Below are 12,909 nucleotides of genomic sequence, written 5' to 3' on the forward strand. Positions count from 1 at the left end.
CCGCACAGTATAATGCCCCCTATAGCTGCCCTCCACACAGTATAATGCCCCTATAGCTGCCCTCCACACAGTATAATGCCTCCCATAGCTGACCCGCTCAGTATAATGCCTTTCATAGCTGCCCCCACACAGTATAATACCCCCATAACTGCCTCCATAGCTGCCCTTCACACAGTATAAAGACCCCCATAGCTGCCCCCATGCTATATAATGCCCCACAGCTGCCCCCACACAGTATAAGGCCCCATAGCTGCTCCCACAGAGCCCCAATAGTGCCTAATGAAATACATACTCACCTAACCCTGTTCCAATGACGAGTAAAGGGGATCCCTCTGCTCCTCTGGTCTGTGTAGCTCGGCGCAGACAGGCGCGATGACACCACTGCCCGTCCGCGCCGAGCCGTGAGCGTCCGGCGATACATAGTGAATGGTAGAGCAGGGACCTTACAGCTCCCTGCTCTACCATTGGATTCAGCTGTATCTGCATCCTGAGGACACAGATACCGTTAAAACTGGGAAAACAAAATTTAATAAACCGAAATGCGCAAGATGACGAAGGTTAAATGTGCTGAATTTCGGTTTCGGTTATTTTTCAATTAATTGCCCAGTCCTACCTTACAGGAATAGGTTTTTCTTTTCTTATTTTTGACAATGTATTTGTGCTATATTGTAACGATTCAAAGATTGGTGTCCTCCCATAACATAGGAACATGGAGAAAACAAAGACATAGTAGTATAAATGAATATATGATATTAAAGAAGACATTCACAGAAACATGATTAACAATACTTGCAAGAATGTTATGAAAAATCTTAAAATATCTTGAGTATAGGCAAATTTTATTGACGTTCATGGTACCCTTGTTACTCTGCATGAAACAATCCTCCAAAGAAGCTGGCGAAACTAAAGTTTCCTGCATTCTCTGGACCTGCTTTTTTTCACACCTAGGTATGCATAAATCACACATTCATTCAGCACTATTTAGGGTATGTTCGCACGCAGTGTTTTCAGACGTAATTCGGGCGTTTTACGCCTTGAATTGCGCCTGAAAAAACTGCTCCATTATGCCTACAAACATCTGCCCATTGCTTTCAATGGGTTTTACGGTGTTCTGTTCCCACGAGGTGTTATTTTACTCGTCGCTGTCAAATGACGGCACGTAAAAAGACGCCCGCGAAAAAGAAGTTCCTGTCACTTCTTGGGACGTTTTTGGAGCCGTTTTTCATTGACTCCATTGAAAAACCGCTCCAATAACGTACGTAAAATACGCAGCGAAAAACTTGTGTTGCTACAAAAACGTCTGAAAATCAGGAGCTGTTTTCGCCTGAAAACAGCTCCGTATTTTCAGACGTATTTTGCGAAGCCGTGTGAGCATACCCTTATAGTCCCTGGTGTATTTACATGTGGCTGGTCCACTGTCCTATATAAACACTTGTACCTACTGTATCACGATCCTCATTCCTCTTATACTCCAAGCTCTTTACAGTAGGGCCCTTTCTGCTTGTGTTTCACTATTTGCTGAAGATTTTTACAATATCTTTAATTTAGTTTATACTATTATATTTCCAGATTGTAAAGTGCAACAGAATAATATTATTTTTTTTATATATAAATGAGGAATAATAATAAAAAAAAGCCTAATACTCAAGTCAACACCCCTTTAATTTGTATGACTAAGACTGGTGGTTTAGTAAGACAAAGTATGAAAAACAGTATTGAAAGAAGAAAACATTGTACAGATATTTAAAAAAAAAAAAAAAAGATGCTTTTGCCTTCACACCTTTGTGGTTTATGTTTACAGAGCAGAATGTCTACAGCGAGGAGTATCCCCATCAAAAGCACATGGCTTGGGATCAAATTTGGTGACAGAAGTTCGTGTTTATAACTGGTTTGCTAACAGGCGGAAAGAAGAAGCTTTTCGGCAGAAATTAGCCATGGACGCCTATAGCACAGGATCAACACATCCACATAATATGAATTCACTTATGTCACATGGGTCTCCACATCATACACATTCAAGTTCTTCTCCACCAATCAAATTGCAAGGTAAGAAAATACATTTGTTAGATGTAAAGCTAACGGACATCATTGCTTAGACTTATGTCATTCATCATACCATAATGATTAATAGAGGGTTCAACATTCACTTACATCTTCCACTTTTATATTTTTTGAATATGTGACTCATAGAACAGGCATAAATTTAGTGTGTTTTGGGGAAGTGGCTCTTGTTTGGCATGGATATTTGTTCAAATGTGTTTAGCTTTTGAAGCATTTCTACACAAAAATTCTGTTATGGCATACTGCCACTTCCAGGGGGCCTTGGAGATTCCATATCACACTCTTTGCATTGGAATGTGTATGATGTCATGGATTGGACCAGGAAGTCTCTGGATAAAATAAACTTTTAAATAAATTAGTTTTCTGCACCAGTAAATGGGATTATCTTTGGGGGGATTTATAGATATTATGTTGATGGCCATCTTAAAGAGGCTTTGTCACCAGATTCTCAAATCCCTATCTCCTATTGCATGCTACAACTGGGCATGGTTTTTTTCGTATATCCAACTGGGCATGTATTGTGTTTTCAACTGGGCGTGTTTACTTGTTTCACTAACTGGGCATTGTGAATAGAAGTGTATGATGCTGACAAATCAGCATCATGCTCTCCTCTCCATTCATTTACGCAGCAGCATCACGTTCTTATTAGAACGATGTGCAGCCACATACACAAGTGTCCTGATAATGAATACACATGACCTCCAGCCTGGACGTCATGTGTATTCAGAATCCTTACACTTCTGAATCTTTTCTGTGAGATTTCCAGCAAGGGAAACGAAATCTCGTTTACCTCGTAATCTCGCAAGATTACGCGTGGCTTGCTGGAATCTCACAGAATCTCTCAGTTTAGATGAATATATTCAGTTTGTCTGAAGTTAGGCAATATATTGTCTGGTAGTAGAAGGACTAGGGACCAGACCATCCAACAATACAATATTGCATGCAGTTTATTTGATGAGAATGTTTAATTTATTTACATTTCAACTATTTGTGTGGTTATTAAAGCGAATTTGTCACCTCATTGTGCTCCCCTAGGTAAGGAAATAATTTTACAGGGACAAACACATTTTGTGCCCTTTAGCTAATAGGAGTGATTCAAAAATACACCAGACTCATAGTTATATAATCATGTGTATTCATGAAGAGAGCGCTCCCCCACCCCTCTGACCTGTACCTGTCATATACTTCCCTTACCTAGGGCAGCATATTCAGCTGACATCTTTTTTAGCTTGTTCTTATGATATATGAGCATTATCCCCCTTGTAACTAATGTGTAAAAAAGTCTTTAACCATTGAGTAAATCACAAATCATTTAATAAACATGTAGTCTCCATTACTTAAATGTTCATTAAAATATTATGTTCAGCATTTGTTCTCCAAAAGAGAGAGTGACTGACACACTGAAAAATGTCAGGGGATGTCATGGTTATCTGTCATTTGTATTACTTTCTACACATATGTACGGTCTTTACTATAGTGTAAAACTTATCAATGGGATGATGTGCTCATAAAATATCTTTTCTTAATTTCTGTGTACTTGACTCTGCAAGAGAGTTTTCTTTTATAACACAGATACTCAGACACTTCCTCAAGGCCCTTTAGCCTGTTCTGTTTTGAAGTGCTAATGAGAACCTACCCTTCCTTTGAGAATTGCCTTGGCCATGGATAGAGCCTCTTACTTCCTCTTACTGAGATTACAAATGAAACTGTGGAGTGTCTTATAATAATGTATTGTGCCTACTTATTCTTCCAAAAATGAGCACTATTATATATAGCATGTTGTTAAATATTCCTGATTTTAAAGGAACGTATACCAGAATCAACTATAAGGACAGCATCAAATACAGTGCTACATGCATGTGTACCTTTACAATTTCTGAAATGGAGCATTGCAACTTTATATTTTAAGGAATGGCATGTAGGAAATTGATATTTAAGCCTTCTTATCCTAATGAATACTTTTCGAAAACGTACCTATGTTTCCATTTTATATAGCACATAGGCACAGGATAAAAAAAAAAGTTTTGCAGCGTGTTATCATTTAATTATGGTATCAGGTGGGTGATTTCCTGCCAATATAGCAAGAAGTGTGGCAGTCACTAAACAGCAAATTGTTACCAACATTATTGTGGCAGTCACTGGGTTACCTCTGAAATAATTCAAATTGTTTATTATTTTTTGAAATGACGTTGTAACACATTGTTTATGATGCAAACATTATGGCGATTATTTCTTGGTGGTTTATTTATATTGCATCATTAGTCTCATGTTTTGCTGTTTTCTAATACCTTCCATTATATGTTTGCTTCATGTTGTATCCCTAGTATTGGTAATTTTGCTGGATAGAATAGTCTCTGTCCTATTGTTGATGTGTGTCCAGGTGATAAGATTCCAGACTAGGAGACCACAAGAGGTAAGATGAACAGTAGGGCAGGAGCTATTGTATGATAGCATCCATTGTCCATCTACCTGTAATCTTAACACCAGTCAACTCAAAAGTCAAACAAATGAAAGCTGACTTTGACAAGCACAAAGGTTAGTGAAGGGTCAGAGCAGGGTTACAACTCACATCTCTTTCTGAAGAGCTGTCCCATGTATTTAGTGTAACTTCTCTGCTCCAAGGTGGGCTTTCAAATGTAGACAGTACACGACAGTATTTTTGCGGCCGCAATTTATCTGCATTTTTGCAAACAAATTGCGGACCCATTCTTTTCGCCCCATGCAAATGACCGTGATTTACATGGATCGATGTGGGGGCCGCAAATCAGGACTGCAAAAACTCAGAATAAGTAATTTTACGGTCCGAATTTGCGGATTCACCAATACTGATGAATTGTTGTGGATCCGTGAGTCCGGGTGACACATAGATGCACAACAAGGGTTCTTTGCGGTCTGATGGACCGCAACAGACCCGTGATTTTGCAAACCGCAAAACCAATACGGTCGTGTGCATGAGGCCAGAGGCGTAATTTTGCGACCGTATACAATCCGCAATTACATATGAGGGCTTATTTTTTCCGGGACAAGTTGTAGATTTTCACGGCACCATTTATTGTACCATATAATGTAGTGGGAAACTAGAAAATGAATATTTGTAGGGTGGAATAGGAAAAAAACAGTGATTCCTCAATCTTTTGGAGGGGTTTTGTTTTTACGGCATTCATCGTGCAGTAAAAATGGCATGTTAACTTTATTCTGCGGGCCAATACGATTACGGAGATTCCAAATTTATATTGTTTTGTTTTGCCACTTTTACAAGAAAAAAAATGATTGTTAAAAATAAAATTTGAGTTTTGTCACCATATTCTCAGAGCTATAACTTTTAAAATTTTCTGTCGATTGTGCGGTGTGAAGGCTTATTTTTTGCGGGGCGAGCTGTAGCTTCTATTGGTACCACTTTGGAGTACATGAGACTTTTTGGTGACTTATTACATTTTTGGGGGGAGATGACGTGACCAAAAGACTGCGATTCTGGCGTTTTTAATTGTTTTTTTTTTACGGCATTCACCGTGCAGACTAAATAATGATATATTGTAATAGTTTAGACTTTTACGGATGTGTCAATACCAGTTATGTTAATTCTTTTTACATTGTGATTGAGGGAAAATGGGAAAAGATATTTTTTTAACTTTTAAAGTTTTTTAATTTATTTACTAAAGAAACTGTATTTTATTGTTTTTTTTACTTGTCCCCCTAAGGGACATGAACCAGCGATTTTGGATCGCTTGCATGATATACTGCAATACTAATGTATTGCAGTGTATCGTGATACTGATACTCTCCTATGAAGCCCTGCCTGAGGCAAGGTTTCATAGGAGTACAAAGATGGCCTTCATCAGGCCCCCAAACTGCCTATGCCAACCATCGGCACCCCGCGATCGCGTCATGGGGGGGGGGGGGGTTGCAACATTACAGGGGCCGCCCCCCTGTTTCTAGCCATTTAAATGCCATGGTGGCTATTGACTGTGGCATTTAACGCGTTAAACCAGCGGGATTGCGCTCAAGCGGTATCCCGCTGATTACACTGAAGTGTCGGCTGTAAGATACAGCCGACACGCTCGTTCTGTGGAGCCCGCTCCATATTCCCCTACCCGACGTGCACCGCATATATATGGCGGATGTCGGAAAGGGGTTAACCATTTATGGATTCATTCTTGAATGCAAAATGCCTCTATTTTGCATGGTCTCGCAAGATCTAAGCTAAGACAGTGTGTAAAGCAGCCTCACAGTGACCATAAACGTCATGAAAAATGGCCGTGTAAAGAAACGACTGCGAAAAAGAAGACTCTATAGAAAAACAGCTCCAAAAACGGCCATTAAAAATGCAGTGAAAAACGTGACTTTGAACAAAAAACGTCTGAAAAACAGGAGCTGTTTTCCCTTGACAACAGCTTCATATTTTGAGACTTTTTTTTTATTTTGTGTGTGCACATAACGTAATAGATACAGTTATAAAATGATCTTCACCTAAAGTGGAACGGAATCATGCATGTATCATGTATCATCAAGGGAAAGCATAGTCCTTATTTTTAGAAGGGACGTGTATTGGCATGTGCAAAGAAAGTGCAATAAAACATGCTCTTGACTTTGTGGAGGTAACATCCGCTACATACACACAAAAACACCTGTAAAGACTTGCCTTATTAAACTACATAAAGCACAAAATGTATTTAAAATATTTATGCTTTACATTATTGTTTGTAGATACGTAATGTCTGAGGCTGATGATTTTCAGGTTTTTGTTCCAATAATTTGTTTCAGTTTCTAGCCCTTTTTATCTTTAGTTTAGGTGACTAATAGCTGTTAACATTTGCATAGAACTTGGAGTCTGGTGTGTAAATATGTCTAAACATGTCTTATTGGATATACTATTTTGTAGACATTGTCCCTCTTCTAACATCTGGCCTTTAACACACATACAAATGAAAAACACCTGAAATAATGTTTAAGAATCCATGCAAAATAATATCAAAATATAAGAAATCCTAGAATCAGGCCCCATGCACACGACAGCAAAAAACCTCCGTTTTTGCGGACCGCAATTGCGGTCCGCAAAAACGGAGCCATTCACTTTTATTGAACACTGACACCTTTCCGTAGCACTACGGAAGGGTGTCAGTGCCGTGGAAATGTTCCGGGAATTATGGAACATGTCCGTTCTTTCGCATTTTGCGGGCCGTGCTCCCATACTTTGTATGGGAGCACGGCCCGAAAATGCGGCTGTCAGTCAGCGGCCAGCCGTGCCCGCAATCGCGGGCACGGTCGTGTGCATGGGGCCTAAGAATACCCACAAACGTGGCGGATTTATTTGAGATATTTCACAAAGAATTCACAGCTACATTAAAAAGGGTGAAATACGCTGTGAATGTTTGAACATGATTTTTGAAAATCCACAGCATGCTCTGATATCCATGAGGAAAATGTGCCGCAGCATGTGGATGAGATTTGTTCATATCTTATTTACATGGCTGGTTTTGTACTCAGCTGCGGATTTTCTGCATGGAAAATACTAAGCATTTCTGTTCCGTATGCAGGGGACCTAAGGTTACCCACACACCTAGCAGATTTGTTGTGGTTTTTCCGCTGTGTTTTCACAGCATTTCTGCAGCAATATCTGTACGTGTTATGGGTTGATTTTGCTGCAGATTTCACCCCTTTTACAGTGAAAATGGTGAAATCCGCAGTGAACATCCAAAACAGAATGAGCATGTTGAGCATTTGAAAATCTGCAATATGCACTGATTTCCGTTCGGAAAATGTTCAGAAGCATGTGGGTGACATTTTTTAGATCTCATCTACTTTATTATTATTATTTATTTCGAAGCACCATTAATTTCAGGGTGCTAGGCGTTTGAAAAAGGGTTTAAAGAGGCTTTGTCACCAGATTATAAGTGCCTTATCTCCTACATAATCTGATCTGCGCTGTAATGTAGATAAGCGGACTGATGGTTTTTATTTTGAAAAACGATCAATTTTGAGCAAGTTATGAACAATTTTAGATTTATGCTAATTAGTTTCTTAATAAACAACTGGGCGTGTTTTTACTTCTTTACCAACTGTGCGTTGTACAGAGGAGTGTATGACGCTGACTCATCAGCGTCATACTCTTCTCTCCATTCATTTTTAGCAGTACTCGCAACACAGCGTGATCTCGCGAGATCACGCTGTGCTGTCACATACTCCCACATTAACTTTACTGAAGTGTCTTGAGAGTGAATAGACATCGCTTTCAGCCAAGATGCGATGTCTATTCACAATCTCGACACTTCGGTAAAGTTCTGTGAATCACACTGTGCTGTGTGAGTAAGTCCCGAAGAAACTTTACCGAAGTGTCGGTAGTGTGAATAGACATCGCGTCCTGGCTGAAAGCGATGTCTATTCACTCTCAAGACACTTCGGTAAAGTAAATGTGGGAGTATGTGACAACACAGAGTGATCTCGCGAGATCACGCTGTGCTGAGTACAAATGGACATTAAAGAGGCTCTGTCACCACATTATAAGTGCCCTATCTCCTATATAAGGAGATGGGCGCTATAATGTAGGTGACAGTAATGTTTTTTATTTAGAAAAACTATCTATTTTAAACCACTTTATGAGCGATTTTTAGCTTTATGCTAATGAGTTTCTTAATGCCCAAGTGGGCGTGTTTTTTACTTTAGACCAAGTGGGCATTGTACAGAGGAGTGTATGATGCTGACCAATCAGTATCATACACTTCTCTCCATTCATTTACACTTCACTAGCGATATAGTTGTATCGTTATGTGCAGCTACATACACACACTATAACATTACTGCAGTGTCCTGATAATGAATATACATCACTACCAGACTGGACGTGTTGTTTATTCAGAATCCTGACACTTCTGAATCTTTTCTGTGAGATTCCAGCAAGGCAAACGTAATCTCACGAGATTACGATGTAACCTGTCATTTCAAACGAGATTACGTTTGCCTTGCTGGAATCTCGCAGAAAAGATTCAGAAGTGTCAGGATTCTGAATACACATCACGTCCAGGCTGGTAGTGATGTATATTCATTATCAGGACACTGCAGTAATGTTATAGTGTGTGTATGTAGCTGGAATGGAGAGAAGTGTATGACGCTGATTGGTCAGCGTCATACACTCCTCTGTACAACGCCCACTTGGTCTAAAGTAAAAACACGCCCACTTGGGCATTAAGAAACTCATTAGCATAAAGCTAAAAATCGCTCATAAAGTGGTTTAAAATAGATAGTTTTTCGAAATAAAAAGCATTACTGTTACCTACATTATAGCGCCGATCTCCTTATATAGGAGATAGGGCACTTATAATATGGTGACAGAGCCTCTTTAATGGAGAGAAGTGTATGACGCTGATTGGTCAGCGTCATACACTCCTCTGTACAACGCCCACTTGGTCTAAAGTAAAACACGCCCACTTGGGCATTAAGAAACTCATTAGCATAAAGCTAAAAATCACTCATAAAGTGGTTTAAAATAGATAGTTTTTCTAAATAAAAAGCATTACTGTCACCTACATTATAGCGCCGATCTCCTTATATAGGAGATAGGGCACTTATAATGTGGTGACAGAGCCTCTTTAATGGAGAGAAGTGTATGACGTAAAAACACGCCCAGTTGTCTATTAAGAAACTAATTAGCATAAATCTAAAATTGCTCATAACTTGGTCAAAATTGATAGTTTTTCTAAATAAAAACCACTGTTGTTATCTACATTACAGCGCCAATCAGATTATGTAGAAGATCTAACACATTAACAATACTGAAGTGTTTAGACAGTGAATAGACATTCCACAGGATGTCTATTCACAATCTCTGCACTTAGTTACTGTTTCTATGGTAGTTACAGCAGAGGAAGCGTGATCTCGTTGTAACCTGTCATTTACAGCGAGATCTCGCAAGATCACGCTTCCTCTGCTGTAACTACCACAGACAGAGTAACGAAGTGCAGAGATTGTGAATAGACATCCCGTGGAATGTCTATTCACTGTCTAAACACGTCAGTATTCTTAATGTGTTAGTATAAGACAGCACATAAGGATCTAGCAGGATCCCTATGCACTGAGTAAATGAATGGAGAGGAGTGCATGACTCTGATTGGTCAGCGTCATACACTCCCCTGTACAACGCCCACTTGGTCTAAAGTAAAAACATGCCCACTTGGGCATTAAGCAGTTCATTATCATATCAAATCTAAAATCGCTCATAAAGTGGTAAAAATAGATAGTTTTTTTAAATAAAAAGCATTACTGTCACCTACATTATAGCGCCCATCTCCTTAAATAGGAGATAGGGCACTTATAATGTGGTGATAGAGCCTCTTTAAGGCCCTTTTACATAGGCCAATGATCAGGCAATTCTGACCTAAGTTGCATTTTCTTTTTGGCGCATATCATTTTAGACACATTTATCAATTAAATATTAATAACGGATGTTTGCAACTCAGAGAGAAAGAAGGCGTGGCTTAATTGGGTCAATATTTTGTTGCAAAAAAGCAGTTTTAAGTAAGCCAACCAATAGTTGGTATAAAGCTAGAGAGAAGTGTCTAAAGTTGCGCCAAACTTATCATCCAGTATAAGCCACTGTGAGAAATTTGGCACATGTAGTCTATTTCTAAGCTGTCTAAATTGAAGACAGAATTAGTAATTCTGCCCCATAGTGTTATCAATAGTGTTGTAGGATGCCTGAATTTGCAATGTGCAGCTCGCTTGACATGTTAGACATGCTTTTCTTCCCTATGCCACCACATGGCTGGTGCACATATACAACAAATTTTTGCTAAAAAACAAAGGTGCGTGCCTTTAATAAATTTGGCAATTTTTTTTACACTTTTCAAAACTGTCCAGGCAAGCATAAAACAATGTCCACACTTTTGGAATATGCCATTAACTTGATTAATATTAGAATGTTAGTGCATTTTGCTCAGTAAATATTCACATAGTGTTGTAAAACAGCCGAGTATGCTGATGATCTGAAAGGATATTTGCATTTCAACATTTATTTGACCCTTAATTTAAAATGTACTAATAAGTAGAATTATCGAAACACCTATTTGTATCAGTGACAACAATGCAGTTGTCTTTATATTTAGGTAAGAATAAATGTTTGTGATATTAAAAATGCACATGCCATGCATTACCAGCTTTTGAAATTATTATTGTTTTTTTTGTTTTGTTTTGGTCATATGTCTATTTTACAGTGGTGGCTACAGTCAGACTGTGATTAGGGAAAGTATATTTGGTAGATCTTCATAGGTTGACCAAAATGTGACCCTAATTCAGGAATGTCCTAAATAAAAGAATGACAGAAGAGAAGTTCTGCTCACAGAGACAGATAGCTCACAAGATGCCCCAAAACGTAACACTGTCAGCAAAGTCAGCTGTTTTCAGTGTTGTTCACTGGCTGCGCTATAATACAACAGCATGTAGCCTACTGTTGTCATGGCATTGTTGCCTTTATGCATACTTAAGACAATTAAATTGTGACTTTGTACAAGTCTTGTAGTCTTTGATGTGCCCTCATCCTTCCATTGCGTACTCAGTCACACCATGACACCCTTTGTTTTTTTTCTCTTAAAGGGTCTGCAATTACTGTACCAGTGTTCATTTATCTTTACCCAGAAGGCCTCTAAAAGTCGTAGTTTATTTTACTCGCACTAGACTGAGACAGCAGGAGCTGTCCTAGGAAACAGGAGGTATAGTGGCAGCCTATATTCTGTGGCTTTTTTTCAGCAGATAGGAGTGATGGTTACCTCCAAAATGCGATTACAGAAATAGAGGTCACATAAGGTCGGTGTGAAAATTGATTGAATAAGCTGGAGACTGGTGCGCACATTGATTAGATTCCATAGAAGAAGGAAATTTGTACAGGACATTTGTTTAGGTGACACTAAAGCATACCTGTATAAATTATGCTTTCAATCAGAATAGGTCAAAAAATTATTCTTGAAGAGGAACTATACCGGATAGAAAATGCTGAAAAGGTTAAGAATAAAAAAAATATATAAAGAAAAAAGTTAAAACCAATGATAACATAAAAAGTCAGCAAAACATCACATATGCTCACACAAATAGTGCCACCATATACTTGTTAGAGTAGAGGACCTTGCCCATATGGGTTACATGAGCTAACAAAACCTACTGAATAGAAATAAAAGGCAAATTAAGTTTGAATTCTGTGCAAGAACGGGCTACCTTGGTAGACTGTGCTCTGTAGTCTTTAAGGATACAAATTAAAATTTGTTCTATGCTCAGCAGGCTTCATGTTCATATGAACAAAGCAAGCCAATACACTAAAGCTATTGAAATACACAATAGGAGGTCATTCACAGCTGACTAGGGAGGAGTTCAGAAGTCAATTGCTTACGCTCAGCTGGCCATTAAAACAAACTTTAAAATGCTTACATTTTGGGTAAAATATTTAATTCTAAAAATCCATTCTTTCTAGCACTTCACTCTGTTAAACTGTACTGTGAGTCCCTATGGGTTGTTTTTTTTTTTATCATATCTCCATAAGAAAAAAAAACCTTTTATGTGCCTTGGATTTGTGATTTGTGTTACACTGACAATCTTATGTTTATGGGGCTCATAGACATTCACCTGATACTTGCTTTAGGTGAAACATATATTGGGCAGGTTGTATTTTACCTGCCAGTCCTAGTCTTTCCCATTTGGCTGATGTGCATGTTGATGGAGGATTTAGGTGGATAGCTGTTGGCCAGATGACTCAACCAACATTCTGTAATCAGAAACTACTCTTTAAATATCAGATATTAAATGTACTTCAATAGCCATGTATCTAAAAGTATCACAATAACAGCTTATTATTATACTGAAATATAAAAT

General features: G+C 38.6%; 1 protein-coding gene across 2 annotated transcripts in view; it reads left to right on the forward strand.

Annotated features, from left to right (window-relative positions):
- Nucleotides 1-12,909, forward strand: part of HNF1B (HNF1 homeobox B) — a 67,672-nt gene that overhangs the window by 26,075 nt on the left and 28,688 nt on the right. For both annotated transcript variants that reach the window (XM_075850604.1, XM_075850603.1), the window contains exon 4: nucleotides 1,802-2,046. In XM_075850604.1, the coding sequence (XP_075706719.1) occupies nucleotides 1,802-2,046 (245 nt within the window). The remainder of the gene's footprint in view (nucleotides 1-1,801; nucleotides 2,047-12,909) is intronic.

The sequence above is a fragment of the Rhinoderma darwinii genome, chromosome 2 (genome assembly GCF_050947455.1).
Source record: "Rhinoderma darwinii isolate aRhiDar2 chromosome 2, aRhiDar2.hap1, whole genome shotgun sequence".
NCBI classification, from domain to species: Eukaryota; Metazoa; Chordata; class Amphibia; order Anura; family Rhinodermatidae; genus Rhinoderma; species Rhinoderma darwinii.